Source organism: Ammospiza caudacuta, chromosome 8 (assembly GCF_027887145.1).
Source record: "Ammospiza caudacuta isolate bAmmCau1 chromosome 8, bAmmCau1.pri, whole genome shotgun sequence".
Classification (NCBI taxonomy): Eukaryota; Metazoa; Chordata; class Aves; order Passeriformes; family Passerellidae; genus Ammospiza; species Ammospiza caudacuta.
Window position 1 is genome coordinate 13,735,191 of NC_080600.1, and position 23,363 is coordinate 13,758,553.

Sequence of the window (23,363 nt, forward strand, 5' to 3'; positions counted from 1 at the left end):
AGATATGATTAGCACTTCAACTCAGTCTCTAAATGTCCTGAATTCTTTCACTCATTTCACAGAATTACAGAACAGGTAAGGTTGGAAGGGACCCCTGGAAGTCACTTAGTCCAACCTCTTTGCTCAAGCAGGGTTCCCTAGAGTGCTTTACTCAGCATTTTCTAGAGCTCTGACTGCAGCTGTTACACTGTTCTGGCTTCTCTCTGGTTATCACTGCTGGAAAATTGGATGCAAGTCTCCATTTTTTCCAATTTCAAAGAGAACAGCATCCTGTATGATTCAACTAATGAAGCATACATGCTACAGATCCCATTTCCATTTATTTTTTCACATTTACATACGTTTTCTCTTTGTTATGCTATAACCTCACAATTACTTCCTACAACAGTGGATACCCATTCCCTATCCAGTATTTGGGAGTCAGCTGGTTGTACCTAAAGGTAGGGCCTTGCATTGAATTTCATCTTATTTTTTTCTGGACTACTTCATCAGTTTGTTACAGCGTGCATACACTGACATTTCACACAGGACATGTTTTTAGCCACTTTTTTCCAAGGACACAGAACTTACTCAATCACACTGCTCTCTGCCACCTCCTTCACTTCCTGACAAAGAGCTTTTGAACCACTTGGTTAATTCCATCTAAATATGATGAAAGAGAAAGGTCTCAAAGTTTGATTCAGCAGGTGGGCAGAGGAGAAGCCTAGAACTGTTTGGGCTCCCCAAGGTCTTTGGCAGAGCACAGAGCCAGGCAGGTGCTGTTTGTCCTGTCAGCTGGTCCATCCCTTCCCCGGAGCTCTCAGGGGCCCCGTGCACACGTGGCACTGCCCAGGATGGGAGCACGGGCTCTGCTCTGCCCTGTGTGCCTCCCCAGGATGGGAGCACGGGCTCTGCTCTGCCCTGTGTGCCTCCCCAGGATGGCAGCACGGGCTCTGCTCTGTGGCACTGCCCAGGATGGCAGCACGGGCTCTGCCCTGCCCACAGACCCGGAAGGGGCAGCGCTGCAGGCCCACCTCACGGCAGGGACAGGATGACACAAGGTAGGGGTAGGAGCCACAGCTACTGCAGCTGGCACAGGCCAAGGACACACACACAGAGAAACCCATGCTTTGCTGGTGCTGCTGCTCAAGGCAGGACTCAGTCTCCAGTCCAGTGGCACTGGGATGAAGATATCCTGTTATGATGTCTCCCTCCCTCCTGACATGAACAATGACTTACCATGAAAAAATTGGGGTATTTTCTGAGCCACTCTTTGCTGTTGTGGGTGGGGTTTTTTGATCTTAATGAGTTATGATTAGATATCTACTGTACCTTCTCTTTCCCTAATCAACCAAAGGAAGTGACTCCAGATTTTATAAATGAAGTAACTTCCCTTACACTTTATAATACAAAGGATTAAGAACTCTTAACACTGCATGTATAAAAACAGATTGCTCCATCACCCTGTACCAAGAGTAAAAAGCACACAGTTGCATGCTTCCCTTGTGACCACAAGGGAAATAAAGTTTAACTAGAAAGAAATATTGACCCACACAAGGACAAGCTGAAGTATTTGAAAAAGCATTATTGAGCAGCATGCACTTTGTCCATACTACCTGCAAGCCTTTAAGCAAATACCCTTGTTCAGTTTTTTCTGCCCTTCAGAGGGGCAAAATTGTGTCTTTTTAAAAGTAGAAGCTAAAGGCATAGCCTCATCCCAGGAATAAAATACCTTTTATTACACCATGCTGATAAAGCACCCACAAGCAGGAAAGAGAACGTGTAACTACAGAAGGCAAGACAAAATAGGACTATTACTCTAACACTTAGTAGTAACTTCCCTAGTACTAAGCACTTGAGAAAGACATGAATGCAGAGTACAGCACAAATGTTCCTGGAGAATCTGAAAGTAGGCCAGCCTTCAGGCAGATAGGCATTACTACCTCCAGAGTGCTAGATTCACCCACTAGTTGCACTCCTCCCTAGCAGAAACAGTCTTTACTCTGATTCCTAGGACATCCTCCATCTACTTTACAGAAGCAAATACAGAAGGAACTGTAGGCTTTTAAAATTACTAGATATGAACCTACTTACTTCTTTGGAATTTCTGAGTTAGATTTCTCACGAAAGAAACACAACAGTTCAAAGTGAAGGGTCCGAGTTCACTCTTTTTCCTTTAAGAAGATTCAACTTTCATACCCCATTACCAGCACTCACTTTTTCAAAATGCTTTTGCAAACAAGCAGTTAAATATTCAAAGGAGAGCACAGTACAGAATATACTATTTACCTCACCCTCCACAGGCAGGTTGATATCTCAACTACCTGGTAAGCCAAGTAGTCCAACAAGCAAACAAACAGTGGGAGGTATCTCCAACCATTTTACCTTTGGTCGCAGAGCAGTTGAATTCAGCAGTTGCTGAATTCCTGAGGGGCTTAAAAAACTCAGAACTTTGCAAAATGTTTACAGCTGAGTAAAAAAACCACAAGTGAAACCATCAAACACTAAATTGTGAAGGGACTTCTTCAGTTTAAAGAATTATATTCTTTACCTATTAAGTACATTATACCATTCACAAATCCTTTTCTCTGTACTTTTATATTTACAGGGGTGGATATGTATTCCTATGTTTTCAAATCAGTATTCTAACATTTGTCTTAAAATTAGGTGGCAGTAAAGAAGGCAAACAACCATAAAGGTCTGTTTCTAGGAAACTCTGTGAACTAAGAGGAATCAGTTCAGGGAGCTCCTAGTGAACCAATGCAACATCCTTGTCAAGGCAGATCCTTTGTGCAAACATATCCTAAACGCACAAAGCCAGAATCAGCCCTATAGGAAACATTCTGGGTTCAGTATTGAAACGTACTTGACTACTAAACCTTGACCACTCCTATCCCCAGAGCTCTCACCTACAGGTTGCTGCTACTGAAGGCTATAATCCCAAATCCAGTATGGTAAAGATACATGGCAAAGTAAAATAATTTGCTTTCTGTTGCTCAGCAGGCCAAGACACAAAACTGTTCTACTGCCAATGCAAGATCCAGGCTGAGGCTGCAAGATCTTCATCTATTGTGTCTTAACTTAGCACTGAGGATGGTAAATAAAATCAATTCACCAAAGAGTAACAAGGTCATTGAAAGATTTTAACTTTTGTTATTTGCATCCTCCTCAATGCTCTTTGGTTGTGCTTCATATAGTTCCAGCCCCTCATACAAAAAAGCTTTCTACACAGGATCCATGGTAAGTGTAGCATACCCAGATACCCACAAACTGAAAAATACAGGACAAATAAGTTTTTATGTAAATTTATTAATTAGCTTTAACAATAGTAATACATAAATCAATACTATGTCCAGCATAAGGTTGTATAATAAAATATTCTGGTAAGATTGATTTCTAGTGTGTACATTTTTAAGGGCAGTTTTCATCCAATTTGGACATTTTTTAAAAAAAATAAATAAATACAAGGCCAAAAATGCTTACTTAATGAAAGTCCTGCTAAGAAAGACTTCAGGCTCCACACTGCTTCAAAGCACTACTGAGTACAGGTGTCAGCACACATCTTGGACTCACACACAAATGGGCTGTGCTCAAGCAGCATACACTTTTTTTGATATCCAATGCAGACCAATACACACAACTTTTCAAATTTAAACCTCTTTGTTTGTCTTCAAACTAGCATTCACTTTTCTATTTTAGGATTGTCTTGCCTTCCAGCTGTGATGTGCACATATGAATCCTAACCACATCTCATGTTTACCAAATACAAGGCTCCAGTCCTCTCCTAATAGTACTGCACTATCTAGTGGAACTATTTATGAAACAAATTGCTACTCAAACGAAACAAGATAAAATTGTTCTTGGAAAAAGGAAAAAAAAAAAGTCTTTGGGAACAGGCAGGAACATGGCATGCTCCCAGCTCTATTTGTCACATTTCTGGAGCTCTCTGGACTTCAGAAATACATCCTCCCTGGGATGGCTGGTGCTTAGTGCTACGGCATTACATTTTAGGCACCCTGGGTTCTGTGCTCTGTAGACAGCACAAAAAGAGCTGCATTTTCAGCTTTGTTTCCCTGATGGCCAATGAGTCCAAGATATACAGTGGCATTCAGGTATTTTTCAAAGTGCAGTATAGAGGCATTCACTGACATTTGGACTACCTTTATTTATATTTAACACTATTAAAATCTGGTCCCAATTTAACTTAGACACACATGAGAAAATCTATTTGGCAAATCAGAGCTATTTTATTTACTAGTGTACATATCATATACCACATAAAGCTATCCTTTGGACATATTTACTCTACAAATCTAGATAAGCTTGTTTTATTTGTCTTCTGACAAATTCCACTGATGGCAAAATTCCCTTTTCCTTAAGTTACACTCAGGATTGAGTCACAAATTTTAAACCTACTCTAAATTACATATTTTACTTTATTATACCAAAACAAAACCCAAATGCTTGGTCAAAGTATAAACACTTATAAACCTAGTGAAAACATCCCTGAGAAGTTTTCAGCAACATAGAGTAATTATTAGGTTTGGTCCATTAGAGGAGAAAAATCATTACATCCAGTTATTGAAAACTATGGGCTACAAGTGCATTGGTTGTACATTGGATTCCCATTCATTCCATTTCACACCTGTCACAAAACAGTTTATCTGAGACAAAAGCCACTAGAGGTTCTTTACATGCTTTGATGGATAATGTAATTGTTACAAAATCTGATGACTGGCCTAGATTCAGCCCTGGTGTAACGCCTTTAATTTCAATGGAGTTCACACATATTCCAGGGTAGAGTCTGGCAGCATATGACTGTGAAGGACAGTACCTAAAATTAAAAAAACCTTTAAAAGTTACAGAGGATAATTTTCAGAAGTTGCTGACATTATGTTTTCACATACTATTATTCTGCAAACAAACATTTTACCAATATTTAAATTTAGAAGTCAGACTGCCAAGCCATAGGAAAACTCAGAACACCACCAGGTTCAACTCTACTGAGAAAGCAAAGTGCGTAATTTCCACAAAAGTGCACGTAGGGTTAATGACTCTGGAAGTACTGTGTTAGTACACATGCAGGGTAAAAAAAACCCAAAACTAACAAAAAAAAAAAGGCAAGAGCTTATTGAACAGAGGGGATGTATCATTTTCATTGCTCTGAAGCTGCTTTAGAGGGCCTCTCAGTCCATCAACTCATTGGTTTAGCAGTATTTTAGAACAAAGTCAAAATCCACATACACATCAGATAAATGCAAGTAATCCACCTATTGCATGAAATATTAACTATTTTCAAATGCAATTGTTTTCAGAAACCCTAATAAAGCCTGATATACTGGAAAATTAACTAAAGCTGCTTGTACTCTGAGGCAAAAACTAAGTTAGCACTAGAATTTATCTTTCTGTACCAGTACTCCTGACCTTAGCACTTTCTGCTACATCAAACCCAAGCAAACCTGCCATTTGCAATTTAAAAGCCATGCTTTGTAATATTACATCAATAGCTTCTGCTAAATGAGGCTGCTTTACTCTAACAAGTGCAACAAAAGTGTAATACAATATCTTGTACCTAACAGTATTCTAATTTGTAAGGAAACATGCAAAAAACCTGCAAAGGTGTTTCCATAAAGTTAAACCAAAACATAAAATACTATAAAGGTTTCGGGGAAAAAAAAGATGAAATTGTTTATTAGAGGAATCAAGAAGGATCATAGAATACTGTGATTAGAAGGGACCCACAAGGACCATCAAAGTCCAATGTTTAGAGAGGATGTTTACACCAGTTTAAAAATACAGGTGAGCAGAACTGTTCATGGTAAAGGAATATTGGAGAAAAACTCCAAACAATCAAATACTGTATAAAAAGTTATTCTGAAGTAACTAAACGGAAGGACAAGATCCCATTTTACTCAATGAACACAAGAATTATTCAGAATTCATGGTAAATTGAGTCTGTATAACCACTTAACCACAGTATCGCTGTAGGGGTCAGCCATGGAACTTGAACAGTATTTTTGTGATCAAACACCAGACTTGTGGGGAACCTTTGATACTGCAGTTGTGAAGATCCAGCCAGGCTGTCCTCTGCCAAACATAAAACATTTACAGGGTCACTGTAAAATGAATTTTCTCTCTTGGGAAAGCTTCCCCAAAGAGCTAAGTTATGCATTCAACTCTAGAGAAACACCTCAAACAGGGTCATAAAAGGAAGTATATGTGCTTAACCATGGTGTTTGTGAAGCAAAGTTAGTAAAGAGAAGTGGATCCTTTCAGACAGTAGATGTGTTACCAGGTGGTGAACTGTCAGGGGCTGTTTTGGGATCAGGAGTGTGACAAACAAAAAGTTGTTTTCCCAAGCTTTTTTGAGCAAATCTGAAGTACATTATGTGGCCCATTGCAACAAAAGACACAGAAATAAGCACCAATAAGCCAAAAGCTTCAGGGTTTGGGGCCAAGATGACCATGATGAAGTGCAGCAAGTCAAGAAGATAATTCATGGAGTTTTGGACACCGTTTATGATGCCTCTTTCAGATTCTATGACGTTTTCTTGGAGTAACTGTGTGACAGTCAAATCAAAGGACCAAAGGCCTATGGAGAGAGAAAACAATTATCCATACTGCTGGGCTTCCCATGGCAAACTCATCACTGGCACAATTCAATTCATCCTTCCAAGCACTCACTTCTGCCAAAAATGCACAGCATAAGATATCCTCTTGTTGACTAGAACTGATTTCACACTCACAGTCAAGAGCAACTGACTTTCCTTTTACAAAATATTTCATGAAATAATAGATAAAGAAACTTGATACATGAAGTTGCCTGACACATCCTGTTTCATCATGACTAAGGAGTCAATGTTTTACTCATCCTTTTCTTGTTTAAATAACTGGCTTACAGCTATTTACAGTGTATTCATCCTAGGTGCAATCACTAAACTTCTGTATTTAAAAAACCCACAAACATCTTTTAAATTATGCAAAATACACAATAATTTCAAATGGGTGACATCCGCTTCCATACTGGTTTAGTCTGTTCATGACTCAGCTTTAGAAGCTTATCTTGCAAAAAAACTTAATGCACGTGAACCAAGTATTTTATTCCTCCAGAATTCAGCAAAAACTGCAGAAATTGAGGATAATGATTCTACAGATGACCATTACTGTTCATCACATTTATATGTTAGACTGCCTATTCCGTTGACAGATACTAATATTATGCTAACCAGCAATACCTCAAAAACTTAAGCTGCAATCCAAATCAAAGCTTCCTTTCTAAATGACAATTTAAATAAATGGATTAATTTAGTAAACTCTGAAATGCAAAGGTTTTCACAGCAGATGTGTTTGGCGCTGTTTCCTAGTAACAAGTGGTTTCATTTGGTCATGAACAACAATAATTTAGAGATAAGCTTCCCAAAAAATATGTTACAATCATCTCCAAATGTGGTAACTTTTCTCCTATTAGTGACATAAAATATTCATGGAGTTAGAACTGCAGTCTTCACCCTAGTGATACTCTTGCAGGATCATTTCATTTTTATGTGATGTATAATCAACTAGCCCCAGAAACAAGATGTAACATTCCAATTATTTCCTCTAATTCCAAAGTTCTATTTAGTTGACAGGTACTGTAACTTATAGAATTAAAAGTAGATGTTAAACCAAATTGTAGAGACGTAATACTTACCAACTCTAGCAGCAATGACTCCTGCAAACAGGAGACTAACAGAGATTAAAGGCACAGGCTCAGGATTCATCTCTGGGTCACTGTCAGCAGGAGCAATAGACCCGTTTAACAACTTGGGCATTCCAGTTGCAAAAATCATTTCAGATTCTGGAGATGCTATAGTAGGCAATGGCTCATTTTCAAACAGCCTGGCACTGATGTCAGCAAATGGAGAAACAGTCAGATCCATAGGGCTTCCAGGCATAAATACAGAGACGACACATAAGATCAGACACGCAAACTGAGCGACTCCAGAAATAAGGCCCGTGCGAATGAGGCCACATTTGCGCCGGAGCCAAGTGAAAGCCACTGTTCCCATGATTCCAGTGACTGCTGAGGCACCCATGAGGAGGCTTAGCACAGAGCCACTCAGCCCCTGAGTGTATGCATAGCCTGTAGTGATACAATCGAATCCCAGAACAGTCATATAGAGGAATGCAAGGCCCATGCCTGCAAGGAACACCGGCTGGTTGTAGTACGCAACCCATCCGTCCCGGAAGGTTATGAAAGGTTCGGCAATCCGGGCAGCGCAGCCGACTTCCTTCTCCGGCTGGGGCTCAAAGCCAGCTACATCTTTCTCAATAATGAGCTGCACTCCTTCAGCAGGTTTCATGTCACTCTCTGTAAACAGAAATGGAGCTGTCAGATACACTCCTGCCTGCAAAATGCACAGTGTAAAGCCACAGATGATTGTTTGCCAGAAGTTCACTACTGCAGAAGTGCATCAGTCAAGCTCCACTGCCAAGCTTTCTTTTAATTACTAAATTAAAATAATTTAAAGCCTTCTAAAATCCTACCTGGGGAGTAAGATCAAGTACAGTTTATCCCTATCAGTTTAATTAATTAAACAGTGATAGGAAAAAGCACTGCCTGCTTCTAGCTGAGAATGCCCCAGCTCCACAGAGAAATTATTTGTTTAAAGAATGCCAGTGTCAGTAGGCATTTCAACACAGCTTTGTATGCTTAAAAGCACTGACTGAAACAAAGGGCATACTTAAACATCTGTCAGTATCTCATGTCAAGGCTGACACCTATCCAGAGTCAAGAGCTTTCAAAGCTCGACTTAAAAAGAAAGAAACAACAAACCAAAAACCTATGCATTTCTACCACTCCATTCTCACTGCAATAAAGGAAAAAGGCACTTCCACTGATCACAAACAAAAATCCAAAAACTCACAGCACTATTTACACTACTAAGGAGGACAAATTCCACAAATGTCTGGATGCCTGAGCAGTGCTTTTACACTATAAAGTTCAAAACTAACACCACATACAGCAAGTGAGATGCATGAAGTACTTCAGCAACTTTTAAAAACACAAGTCTTCTAATGAAATCAGAATATTGCAACAGCAAAGATTAATAAGTGTTTCCTACAGATTGACATTTCCTAAATGCTTCATTCTCCAGAAGTATTTAAAAGCCAGTTCCAAAGCTGTGGAGCCTTCCACACTCTCTTGTTCTCTAATACTCAACTGCCACCAGCCTGGTCCAACAGCTTACTGGACCAGCTGTAACCACCATGGATCTGATGGCTGGGAAGATAGATCTCTTCAGCAGTTTTAATAGCAGCTTTCTAACTCACAATATAGTGAGACAAGACTGTTAGCATTTAAACAAAACCCACGAATTCTTATTTCAAAAAAAACCCTAAATAACCCAATAATAAAAACACAAACAAAAACCCACCACCTATGCTAAGGCTGGGGGCCATAACATGAGTGTTCAGTAATGTTATATACTGCTACCTTAAAAATGGGGAAACACTTAAGTTTAGTATTTCAGCATCTAACATTTCTATTACTTCACAATAAAAAGTGTGTTTCTGAATTTAAATTTCTGATATTGAGTCTATCTAAAGTAACTTTAGTATCAATTTTGGTGCTACTTATAGTAATAATAGCCACAGTCATCTACACTGCAAATCCCACTTGTACTGCCTGGCCAAAGAACCAGAGCTGAAGGCCAAAAGAGTTTATTTTTTTCCCTCCACCATTTCCTGCAGCATGTAAAAATCATTAAGTCATGCCAGAATAGAAGTATGACCATCTATTCTAGATTCTCCTGAAAGCCTGTTAGTACTAGGTGTAAGCAGAGATGAGTTAGCAAGGAATAGTCTTACAGAGGCTGTAGACACTACAGAGCCAAGGGCCTGGTCCAGCTTATCAGCTATAGTATAGATGGATAGGAGTATTCCTTATGATCAGCCTGAAGGCAGACTTGCCCTAAGGGGTTAACAAAGAGAAGACAATTCATTCTGTGGCTGCATTTTATGAAATTCCTCAAAAAGCTGCCCAAAGTATTGTCTCTTAGATAAGAGTCTCTGGTATCTATACCCCAAACCTGCAATCTTCAAGCCAGGAGCAGAAAGCTATTTAGCCTCAAAGCAGTGCCTGTGGAAGACAAAAGTCAAACTTGGCTTCACTGATGCAATGAATATACAGTGAATTTGAGTAGTTACATGTCTGTGTTTTCAATACCTTTCTTTACATTCAGCTGTTTCAGTTCCGATGCTTCAACTTTTGCAGATTTGAGAGCCAGAGTAGGGGTTTTCTGGTAAACCTTCCAGAGCAGCAGATATTCCACACACATGGACATCAGGTTCCAGCCAGAAATGAATCCACAGCCAATCATGGGGGAGCCAAATGTCATTATCTGACCAACAGCCATTGGGGCCAAGATATTGGTCAGCTGATCAATTCTTCTTATTGTGGCATTCATATCTGTCAGAAATTATTTAATGATGAAATGACTGGTGAACACTTACAGTGAAATATTCATTGACAAAATAGTGAATTGTACATGTATAAAGGTAAAGCTACAAGTCCTGCTCCAACTGTAACTGGTTCCAGAAATAACCAGAGGCACCTTCAGACTATTTCAATATTTAAGTTGACTGCAATCAACCAAGGTGCTTGTAAGCCAAAACCCGACTCCTTCCAGTTTTGCCTGCATGAGGCCTACCAGGTTTAGCATGCTGGGTTCACAGTGGCAGCACAGTCCTGTTCATCATGAGATCAGGTAAAACTTCTCATCATTAGATGAGATCACTTTTACACAGCACTGATACTGTGGACTCTGAGCTCTAGCCCTGTAGCACACAAACCTAGCATGCAAAGCTTCAGGAATCTCAGAAGGTGGAATTGTTTCTTGGGAAGATAGTAATCTATCTCCCAACACTAGAACACAGTATTCTTAGTCTCCTCCATTCACTTCTAATAATTGGTGGCCAAAGAACCACTGTGATAGCAGCAGAACTTTGAAATGGCTTTGACATTTCCTTGTTAAGTCACATTGGTTGATGGCAGCTGTAGGCATCCTTAGATCTTACTGAGCAAAGTCCTCACTCCTTTCTGATCCTTTGATGTTTACAGTCAAAACAAGCAACCCATTCTCAGCATAAATACATCTTTCATTAGCTGCTAGGGAATGCCTCACCCTTCTCAATCTTATCTACTTTACTGTCATTAAGCTGTCTGGGTTCCAGTAAGTTTCCAATTAATAGTGCCATTCTTCCACTCCTACAAATTGCTAGACAGTGGTTTTGCACATGAAGCCCCTTTTAGAGTCCTGCTGGAAAAACTAGAGCCAAGTGAAATTCTACATCACTATGAAGCCGCTTTATTGAATCTGTAGAGAATTAGTCCTCAAAGAAACATTTGGGTTACTCTATTCCAAAGTAAATTCAATGTTAACCTAGTTAGCCCTCAGTCAAACAGTTAAGTGAGATACTTGCATAATATTTGGCTTTAAAAATTCCAACTAACTTTGTTTTTTTGAATTGAGTTATAATTCCACTCACAAAAGGGACAAAGAATGAGCAGGAAAACTAATAAAGGGCAACAAAGGAGAAGTTAAGGTAGTTTTTTATTTCCCTATTCCACTAACTTGCATGACTAAAATTTCTCTTTGAGGAAAGGTAACAATGCAGAGATGGACAACAATATTTGCTGCAAAGTCAGTGTCAGCACTTAATTTCAATTACTTTTTTCTTTTACACTAAGGAGTTTCAATAGTTCCCAGGTTCATCATGATTAATCAGAAAACAAGTTTGTTCAGACTGGAAGGGATGTCTCAGATAAATGTGTTGAACTAAGGTGCTTAATCCAGTGGTTGTTTCCATTCTCAATCACATCATAAGAGAATTTCCAATAATCTCTTGCCTGATTTCTCAGTACAAATTGTAAGTGGTGATACAATTGTGCCTGAGCTCATGAAGCAGTAAAGAGGCAGGACTGACTCCCAGGCAGCAGTTTCTCTGCAGGTGTGGTCTGTGCTTTATCTCATGTGTTATGTCAGACAGGGATGGGGGAGATGATTTGCTGAGTAACATCTGACACAACAAGAAAAATTTTAATAGTTCTCATTAACCTAGGACTTTTAGAGATAGCTGCTATTTTACACCTGTGATTCACACGTGTAAAGAAAGTTCACCTGTATTACGGCTCTACAAAAGGCATGACCTAGAAAGGCAAAAGGTCAAAATAAAAGATTGAGGAAGAAAATTTGTGGACTGGGAAATAAAAGTATGACACTTTTAATGCATCTAAGAATTAGCCTTTCCTGGATGAAATGGATAAATAATATCTCTTCATTGGAGCTAAACATCAAGTAAAAATCTGGAATACAGGATTTAAATTTCCAAAAGGACTCTGAACTTTGTGGGCAATTCAGGCAGCTTTATACAAAGTTAGAGTCCAGAAGCTGAAATGCTGTCTAAGCCTGAAGGTACCTAAACTATAGAGGTGTGCTATAGAGGTCTGGGTAATGTTAAACTGCTCTGTGCCTTGTTTGCAGTTCAGTATCAGTTCCTCTATCTGAGAAGGCTTAAGTCCCCTTATGGGGTTGATTCAGAGCCTATACAGCCCGACCAAATTCATCACAAAAAATGCTGCTTCATTACAATCAGAGGAGCAGCACAGCCAAAGATTGCTGTACACCCTTTGATGTATTTGTATTGTGCAGCCTTGGTGAGTCCCAGTCTCTCACATCCAAGAAGTTTCATGACTACCAAGCTGCAATCGGATATAAATGGGAATTAATTCCTCTCCTAGTAGTATCAGTGTCACTGTGCAAGTGCAGGGCACAGGGGGAGAAGCAAACAAAGAATCTTTTGCCTAGAAAGTATTTTGTCTGTAGTCTAAGCTCAAAAGTACCAGATGTCAAAGGAAAGCAGAGCTTCTAATTCCAGCTGAAGGGCAGTTCACAGCTCTGAGTTAGACATCTAATGCTAGAGAAATGCAAGGTTTCAAGTGTGCCTGCATGCACAGTATTACCTACTGGCAATTCCCTAATATACCTATTTAACTGTTCTGGACTTCATTCTCATGCATCTTTCTTTGATCCCTATGAGAGGAGCCCAGTTACGCAAGAGTTCTCTGCTTCATTCCAGGGACCTAAAAATAAAGTATTGCAACACTTGGCTTGTTCAGCAAGACTAGTTTTCCTAAGAGAGCTGCAGCAGGACTAAGAGGAGGGCAAAACAAGTTTGGGGATGCCTAACTGAATTGTAATCACAACAGTAATTTGTGATCTCAGTAGCTGTAGTCCAGAGCAAGGAGGAGCAAAATAAAGGCTGCCCTATTTTTTCTCATAATATCTGGAACTCAAAGATGCACTGATCTCTATAAAAGTCTAGTCTCAAAACAAAAAAAATCAAGCTTGGAAAGTAAGACATGCAAGATATTATAAAGGCAATATATGTCACCTGCCAGTTTGCTTCTGTCTTCCCCTGCAACCACAACAATCCAGTCCCTCTGAATTGTGATCGCTGTGGCAGTGCTGGCCAAATTAGCAATATTTGCTATAGTGATAACCAGGATATAGCACAATGTCTAGAGAGATGACGGGAAAGAGTTATAATGTGAGAAAACTGATGGACATCTCCACTTTCTATATAAGCAGAAAAGACTTTTATATTTGATTCCATACATTTCAGCATTATTCTTCACACAAAACAAGATCAAGTCTACAATTCCTAGCAGAAAACAATCATATCTGTTTGCCTAACATGTACAGTTTCATTTGCCAGTTTTGGCTCCCAGAAATGTCTGTACAGATTAAAGAATTAAAGATTAAGATAAAAATTCATCCATCTCCCATGCTTCCCAAAGTTTCTTCACAAATTAATTTCTTATTAACAAGCTGAAGCACTCACAAGAAGCCATCCATGGTATAATGTCAAGAGCTGTGTCTTAAACAAGAAGATAATCATCAGGATAACACCACACAGGATGACAGATGAATTCTGCACAATCAAGGATGTCTGGGCCACTGTTTTAAACCAAACAGAGAGCAACATAAGAATGAGCTAAGAATGACCATAGCTTTAAGGTAGACATAATTAAGGAACACACAAAGATTTATTAAATAACCTTGTTTTCCTAGTCTCCCCCAAAAGATAAGTGGCAAAAGTACACTTTACAGCAGATTGTGAATCTTCCATTGTCTTAGAGAAACAAACTAATGTCTAATGTCACTTTCTAGCTCCTGATTTTCACTCGAAGTAGGTCTTCTCTCAAAGTCCCTGTAAGTGCTGACAGCATGCTTCAAGTAGTAAAAACCTAGCTCCAGCTTCTAAAATTCATCTTCAACCTATCATGGAAAGAAAACTATTTTGAAAATTTTTGGAAAGTAAAAATTCATTTGAATAACTTGATCCCATTTTATTTGTAAAACAGACTACAGCATACATGCAATATGCATAATGCAAATGCAGTGTGTTTACACTCAAGTGAAAGATGTTTGTATCCAGATAAAAGACAACAAAAAGACAGGTGCATGTTAGTGTTTTAATGTAAACAGAATTTGATCTGTAGCCCTTAAAGTTACATATTTTTTACCTTTTGTGTTTCCATACATCTCTACACATCACATGGGTTTAGCCTGAGTAACAGACATATCATGACATAAAACTGTTTTCCTCCTGTCTTTCAGAGTATCTCTGTATAACCCTCACCACTCTGAAACCATCTGCCCTTCTTAGATGAGCAAGCCGCATTCTCATATTTGACTTGAGGAATTACCTCTGTCAGCTTCACCTTTTAGACATGAATTTGGAAGGTAAATAACCTGCTCAAGGCATCTAACCTTTGAGCCTGGAGTTCTTGTCCACCCAGTCTCCAATAAGGGCTCCCAGGAGAAGAACTGATCCCGCCACAACCAGGCCATAGACCGCAGTGAGGAGCAAGCTGTTGCCATAAAGTTCCACCAGGAACACAGACACAGCAAAATGCCACATCCGATCTCCCTTGAAGAGTAAGAGAACACACACAACATTACTGGTTGCTCTTTACAGGTACACAGGTTCACTGTTTTAGTCTGGACTAAAATAGAGGTTTGTTACATGTACAGAGGTGCTGTGGGGTTTTTGTGGTTGCTGCTTTCTTAGGAGGTTTGTTGATTGATACATCCTGTCACCATTGATTTTATCCCAGTGTCATTAAGATCATCTATCCTAATCAAGTGGATCATTACACCTTTAATACCACAAATCCAAAAATGCCAGGTATTTTCTATTACTATATTACTGGACAAAGTCTGTCACCAGCCACATCTAACAAGTCTCAAAAGGCTTACACAAACTCTCTGGCACAGATCAAATATTAACAACAGATTTACCATCACTATTTAAATAACTTTTCAAGGCAGCAGTTTGCTCTTAGATGATCAAAGCCTAACTGCTGCTTTATAACACAAGAGTGAGTCAAGTGGAAGCAAGTCATCATAAAATTCAGGACAGATATAGGTAAATGTTAACTGAAGTTTCTAAAATCAATGGACTTCAGCTGTTTTTAGTGTTCAGCACTGGCATATTACTCAGAGGAGGAAGAAAGGCATAGCTCATTTAACCTGTTGTAAACCCACTACTAGTTCAGCCTATTGCTAATTTAACCTAGTGCTTAAAATAAAACACATTCATGTCCTGATAACCACTTGCTACAGGCACAAAAAGGACACGCAAATGGTGAAACACATCGAAGTGAAGTCATTTTCATTCTATTCAAAACAGTCTCAGGTTTGCTAATAAATACATGGAGGTTTTATTGTCACACCTCACTTTACTTTTGCAGCAATACATGACAGAAAATCCTTTGTGATCAGTAAAAAAACAGATGAATAGAAATCAGTCATACCATTCTAGGGCACACAGGTTGTTTAATAAGGGTCTCTAACACTGGTCTCCTACAAACCAAACATGAAACTGTTTTCTTCTGTTGCCTTATCTTAAACAAATAGTTGCTATGTGATACAGCAAAGAGTACAAATTTCTAAGGACCTCAAATATTCAGAAGGGCTGGGGGAGGTGTAACATAAAAACTTTTAAAAATCAAAGCCAGCAAAATCTAACCATGTAACACAGCAATCAAAAGCTACATAAAAAGCATACTATTTGGAGGGTCAAAATAATTGCAAAGTGTGATTAGCCCTCAGTACAGTAAGACATAAAAAGCACTTGCCTTTTAATGTTATTTGAGTTCACTGGAGTTTTCTGCAAACATTGTAACATGTAAACTTTGATACTTGTTTCCTTAAACACAGGCTGAAAAAAATTATACTCCAATCATGGGAAGAAAAATTCCATCTTTCCAAATAAAAATCCCAGGCTGTTTTGTATGCTTTTTTAAACTAAATTGACAAATGTTACTATATGCATGATCATCTTATGTCTCCTTTCATATATTATAAACCATTTTTCACTCAAGAGACACCTAAAGCCTTGTGTAAATATGTTCCACTAACATTCCATGGTTAGTTAGCAGAAATATACAGAAAATATCCCAGCAATGAATCCACAGGCATATCATTTCCCAATTCCACCTTTCACTTAAACTTAATACAACCTCCTGAGGTGGTACTTGATAGAATTTCACTTAAAATACATGCAGGTGAATTAGCCCAGACAACTTTTATTAAGATAGAAAAACAATCAAAATAATCCCTTTCATATTAAATTTGGCTTTTTTTCTTTATGCATAGATGTTTCAGTTACTGGATTCTGAGAAAATGAAAAAGGCATTTTTAAAAAAAACCTAAGCATGTGCAAGTCAGTGCCTGTCACTACTGCTGGAGTGAAGAACTGAATCCCACTTCAAACTCATGGAAAGGTTAATTTGACTCCAGAGGCATCATGATTTTGCTTACACTTATCTGAGAGCCTGTGAACACTGTTCAACTTTATCCAACACATTTACCCAGAGTATTTTGATCAGGACAACCCACAGAGAAGACTTCTGGAAAAACCACAGCTGCTACAACCAGAAAGTATGATTTTCTTTCAAGAATTAAAAACCATTAAAAAATAGGCAAAGATAAAGGAGAACAATATTAGCTGATTGCAAAGCTTTGTAGTAGGAATGTTATTTCAAGCTAAGAGCTATTGAAACTTGAACAGCAAATATTCTTTAGAGAAACAGGCAGACCCTTCATTACATACACTTAGTCCCACCTTAAAATGTGGCTTTTTGAAAACTTTTAAATAGTTACAGCTGTTCAGCATCACTATCCTTTTAAAGACAGCTCATCCCCTTCTGTAATTATAATTACCCTTACACTGAATGTATACAATCCACGTCAGAACTGAAGCCAACAAGCTGAGGAATAGCCAGGCCACCACCTACTGCCAGCCTCCTGAAGGGCACAGATAAGGCTGGGAAGTTGGGATCAGCTGATCTCCTGGAAAACATTGGGCCTGACACCAACAAGGAGAACCCAGTTCCATGCTGTTCCTTTATTGCTGAGGGACAGACAGCAACAGCCCAAGGTCTGGGACTCCAGTGCAGCACTGCTGGCCAGCCTATTAAGATCCCTGAGGCCAGGCACACATTCAAACACTTGACTGAGCAAGGACCCAACGGAGTCTGGACTTCGTTCAAGTCTGAACATGTCTGGAGATGTGACATGTTTAATCATTAACAGCTTCTCTTGGCATTTGGGAATGGCATAGTAACACAGAAACCCAATCAGCTCTATCAATTACAGCAAAACCACATTTCTCTTGGGTTTTGTGTTGTGGACAGAGCCATTCTAAAACAAAAGATGATCCATTACTTGGTGTTCTGAAGATTCAGGTATTTGTTTACTGTTTCTGGTAGCAAAAACCTTCACACTAGAGGAACACCAAAGCTTAGGAGATACAAAAGGTGAAGTCCTGCACCCAGTTCTGTAAAAATAAGCTATTGCAGAATAACTTCTGTTGTTTGAGCAGATTTGGCTGGGGGTGTTTTGAGGCAAGATTTTCAGCACAAAACCCACCAGGACCTGACCAGGTTATATTAATATTGCTAAACAGACATCTTGTAGTCTATCACTTGTTACTGTGTGCAAGATTGTTTTCTAACTCTGCTTTGCCACCTTTACTCAGGGACTCAGAGCAAGCCCACCACAGAGCTGGGAAGCACTGGCCAGAAAGGAGTAAGCAGGGTTGGCCAAATGGCCGGTGAGGCACTTTGTGGGCATGACTGACAAAAACTGTGATAAGCCCTGACTTCTGAAGGAGCTGTTTGGCTCACTAATTATTAGTATTAACAGCTGCCAAAATATTGCATTTGTTTAAACAAACATTTGATACCACTCAAAGACTGCTTTCATTAAGAGAAACATCAGTACGACCTTTCAGGTTAGTGAAAGCAAGAAGTTCCAGAGTCAGGCATGCGCTGCTGTAACTGGAGATCAGCCATTTCTTCAACACATACATCAAACCAATCCAAATGTTCCAACACAGGACCAAAACACAGAACAAAGAAAATGAGGGGAAACCTTCCATTTATTTTTGAACCAAGCCATTGGATGGAGACTTAAGATTGTGCTAAAACACACACTTAATTTTATTCTGTGAAAAAGAATCAGACTGTATTTTTAGTGCATATCTTAAGGTAGCTTTTTTTTTAGTATTCCTCAAGTGAGTAAAAGTTGGTATAGTAAGTTATATTAGCACAGAAGGAAATAATTTCAGGAGGCAAGCAATTTTACAGAGGACAACTCCTGATGCTGTCAACAAGTTAGCTCGTGAGTGGCAGTATTGAGTCCATTGTAAATACTGAGCAATTCCCATTAGTAAATATGAGTCCTTTCCATATAATGCTGCAATGGGCTGTCTCTCATTCTGCTTCTCTATAAGGAGTCTCACTGGTTCTACAGTTTCCTAAAAACATTAAAAGGTACAGAACCAGTCCTTCCAAAAATTGACTGCTGCACTACTAACTAAACCTCTAGCAACATATCTTTTAAAGATTATGAAGACTTTTAACAGCAAGGTGTTGTAACAAGACCTCTATGGTGGTGCGCTAATTTGTGAAGATTTTTGGAAAGCACCAATAAAGCTCAGATAAATCATAGCCAGATTAATAAAATCCTACTTCTACCAGGGCAGTATTTTACTTACCCAAGTGGACAGCGCATGTCCAAGATAAAGAAGAAACTTTGCAGACGTAAAATAGGCAATCACAGATCCTAAACGAGAAACAAGAAACAAATGCTAAAGCAAATGCGGGCACATCCACCGCATTTCGGTACAGCAGGCGCAGCTCGCTGCCGTGGACACCGTTCTGAGAGCGGAGGGACCAGCGGGACACGGCGCGATTTGGTGGCCCCCACCCGCGGGCAGCCCCGCCCGGTCACCCGCGCCCGGCACCGCTCGGGGCCGGCCCGTCCGCACTGACCGCCGCGCCGCCGGCCCTCCGGCTCCGCTGCCCGCGCCATGCCGGCCCGCTCCGCCGCTCCGCTGCCGAGAGAAGGGGGGGGACACGCGGCTTCGCTCCGTGTTGCCTTCCCCGACTTAGCTAGCACTGTAGCTGAAGTCGGAAAGCCTTGGCCTTATGCGCCGCGGGCGGCGGGGACGCTCCGCCGCGGAGGGGCCGAGCGCCGCTCGACGCCCGGGTCGCTGCTCTGGGCTGCCCAAAGCGTCGGGCTGGGAGGCGGCGGCGCAGCGCCTTTTGTAGCGGCGACGGCACCGCCCCGCCCGCCCCGCCCCGCCCCGCCCCGGGGGCGGCCCCGGTACCGCCGGAGCCCCGCGGAGCAGGAGCGGCGCCCCGAGCGGCTCCGGGGGGCAGCGCCTGGTGCTGAGCCTCGGCTCCGGGCACCGCGGGGGGCACCCCGGCAACCGTGAGCCCCTTAGCGCTGCCTCTGCCGCGGCTCTCGGCTGCTCCCTTTCTGTTTTCTGGCATCTTAAAAATCGTGACGTCCTTGAACATGCTGATTCAAGAAGCTGGGGTTGTAAGAGAGGCGCCAAGTACCTCAAGCCTGTGGTTGAAACACTGCCAAGGACAGTGCTCTCAATTCTGAGGTTCCAAGTAAAAAAATAAATAGGGTATCAAAAATTAAGCTAATTCAAATAGCATTTCTATTCTAATGAAGGTGGTGTAGAATTGACCCAGTTGCTGCTGGCTCAGGCTCTCTGCTTCAGATGAAGCATCCCAGTTTCTTCCATAAATACTTTTTTGCACACTATGTGACCTACTTTTAGTATTGACTACCACAAAAACTGCATGTTTATAGAACTTAAGAAATGGTCAAAATGTACAATAAGCTAGATCTTTTTCAGGATACTATGAAAATATTTAAGAATTATCTGTCCTTGTGCGGTTGAAATCATAATGATTGTTCTTGGCTGCCAGAGCTGAGATTATATTTTCATTGTGTAATACTGTGAAGTTCCCTCCTCTGTGTGTAAAATTGCTTTTGGTTTGGGTTGTGGGTTTTTGTTTTGTTTTTTTTGGCCACCCCAGAAGCAAATGCCTGACATAACAGACCAATAACCTGTCCTGGTGTTGCCACTCCTGTGATCTTGTTCAAAGTATTCTTATATTAATTAGATGACTTTCTATGCATGAATCATGGATTATGCTTTGCATAATGGGAACTATACCTTGAGAAAAAATAATTCAGAAATAAAATTCAATATAAACATAGGAAGGCTAAAATTGCTATTTTAATGGGATTGGTTATCCTAGGTGAGTTAAGTGTTTCTTCTTATGGTATATTCCTTAAAATTTTGCAGGAAATCCTTTCTCAGATTGGCATCAAAAGTAGAGTAAAAATTTTTAATGGTTTTTCTTATACCGCCTTACTGCTTAAACTGTACTCTTCTTTACTAACAGCTAAAAAGATAATTACTTTTCCTAAACCTTAACAATTTTAATATTCCTATCCCATATTAAATAAAAACCCTACAGTGTATCAAAACTAATATTTAGTGGTTTTAAGTCTCTTAACTGTCAGTTCTTGTACTTCTACTGACAAGGGCAGTGTATTCCACAGGTAGACACACAGATGAACTCAGCTCTAAGCCCTGGCTGTTACTTGCATCTCAGCAGGAAGGCAGCACAATCTGGAGGAGCTCTGTGTCACAGATGCCTGCCCTGCTCCATTGCAGACTATCCCATTGGACTCACATCTTTTCCAGCCCTGTCCCTGGTGGCACTTGTGGCCTCTGTTATGGTTTGGTTGCTGGATTGATGGGGTCTGATCTGGTCTGTGATGTACATCATGCATTCACACATATATGTGATACAGCAGCAGCAGTAACACCAGCACAGTACTGCTGGTTAGACTTTTCTTTGTTACTACAGAACAATGTGCTCTCCAGTTTCTAGTTCTCTAGAATTAGAGTTTAAATAATCATTTCTGATTGTTTGCTGAATTTTATACAAGTGCACTGTATTATATAGGTGAAATCATCATCTCGGCAATTTTTTCTACTGGTAATGAACTGGGTTTGGGTATATTTAGACTATACCAAGAGGCAAAGAAAACATGGACAACATCCTTTGATTGCTGTATGTCTCTGGGATTTCTCTCATGGAAGAATGTGTGCCCTGTCCAGCAGGACACAGAGTGAGCACAGTGTGAGTCTGGGATGCTGCTGCAGGGGACGGCAGCCAAGGCTGTATCGTGTGTGCAGTGGGGTCAGCCTGTCCTCAGTGCACAGGGGGGGCTGCACAGGACTGCACGGTGCAGATAAACCCTGCAGCTCACCCCTGTCCCAGCCCCACCAGAGTCACTGCACACACTGACACAGGGTACTTGCTGCCAGCAGGCACAGCCAGAATTTCTTACATCCACAGGCATGTATGTTATACCCTTCTCTAACAATTTCCCTGCCAAATGTCCAGAGGACTCAGATATATAGCTAAAAGGCCATAGCTGATTTGTGAGGTGTTTCCAAAAGCAGGGGAGTTGGCGGGTAAGGGAAATTCATAGTTTTTCTCCTATTTGCCACCCCTTTGCTGATGATCTTCCCAACATGCTTATTAAAGTAAGTCTGTGCTCAGTTTTTTTCCCCTTACAATACTGATGCCCAACATAATACAGTAACTTGAACACTTATTTTGATTTTTACATCTAAACACTTTTGATTTTTACATCTAAGATACTGCTAAAAAAACCCTCAAATATTTTTATAAATACTCCATTAAATCCATTAGATTTTATCAGATTACTTTGTTAAACCCTTGTAAATATATTTTTAAAGATGCAGGACTTTTATTCAGGTTGAGTGGCTCACCAGAGTCTTTTCACAACATTTACAGATTTCTGATGTATTTAGGATGTTTAATAGCTGGAAGTTGTATGAGAGGAGTTGCCAGTTTTACTTGGTACACCCCCAATTCAGGAGTCTTGCAGCAACAATTTACACAATGGCACAGCACACCAGCCATGGATTTGAGACCAGGCCTCACTAATGGTCACTGGAAGAATGAGCATGGACATTTGAATTAACAAGATATATATTTATGTTATAGTCTTCCTAGCTAAAGTTTTTTCAGTGGATAAATTCCATAAGCTTTCTTAAAAATATATTACTAATATAATTTCTCTAGTTATTATTTGAATGAAGAAATATAAATACTAAAGTAGTTTTTAGATTTTTAAAGTTTCTGATTTGAATATAAAAAAATTCATTCAAAAGGCATTATTCAAAGTATTTCTAATAAGACAGCTGTCTAGAACAGAAAACCTAATATTAAATTTTTCTGGCAACAAGAGCAACAATTAAACTATTAGATGTAAACAACTGAAAATATTTTCATTATTGGTAAGTGCATAACTATGCTGTCAGTAATAGTCAAAGATACGTTTGCAGGAAAGACACAGCTTCAAAAATAAGAGAGGATGTATTTTGGCGTTAAACAACTGCCCACATCAGTGGCAGCTTCTTTAAGCACTGTGCTTGTAATAGAGCTGCTGAATGTAGAACAATGGCAATTTTACCAAATAATACTCACAATTGTCATCATGGTTTAACCAAAGAGGCATGTGAATGACCTCATGCACACTCACATCTTACACTCAGCTGAGAGGTTTCATGAAGTTTAATTATCATGCTGTTGCCATTCTTCATTAAGGCACACCTCTTGGTGTGCAAAGTGGTTTTTTAATCATTCAGCTCACACAAAGCCAAGCAAAACTGGAAAGAATATATATAATCTGTGTCTTTGGAAGGGTGAAGCTCAGAAGCCTTTACTGCACTGCCCCCTGCTATGACTTAGGCATGGGAAGCTGTGGCTCTGCTGCTCATAACCCCACATGCTCAACTCTCAGAAGTGCCATCTCTGTATCAGCTGACATTCCAGTTTGCAATGCTCCTGCACAGGCAAACAGGCAGAGGTGGGATAGAAAAGCCTCCCAGGTTTTACCCCAGACCTGTTCAGGTCACTT

General features: G+C 40.1%; 1 protein-coding gene across 2 annotated transcripts; it reads right to left on the bottom strand.

Annotated features, from left to right (window-relative positions):
- Positions 1 to 3,268: 3,268 nt before the first annotated feature.
- SLC40A1 (solute carrier family 40 member 1) lies at positions 3,269 to 19,604 on the bottom strand. 2 transcript variants are annotated; one of them, XM_058809266.1, is made up of 8 exons: positions 19,367 to 19,604; positions 19,090 to 19,157; positions 14,796 to 14,955; positions 13,864 to 13,979; positions 13,414 to 13,540; positions 10,187 to 10,429; positions 7,670 to 8,329; positions 3,269 to 6,571 (listed from the first exon to the last, which is right to left on the bottom strand). In XM_058809266.1, exons 1-8 carry the CDS (start codon positions 19,404 to 19,406, stop codon positions 6,252 to 6,254), a joined length of 1,734 nt encoding a protein of 577 aa, XP_058665249.1. In that variant the 5' UTR covers positions 19,407 to 19,604; the 3' UTR covers positions 3,269 to 6,251. The 2 variants fall into 2 exon arrangements, with proteins under 2 accessions (XP_058665249.1, XP_058665250.1); XM_058809267.1 differs by having other exon boundaries at positions 14,732 to 14,955; positions 19,367 to 19,547.
- Between the last annotated feature and the right edge of the window lie 3,759 nt (positions 19,605 to 23,363).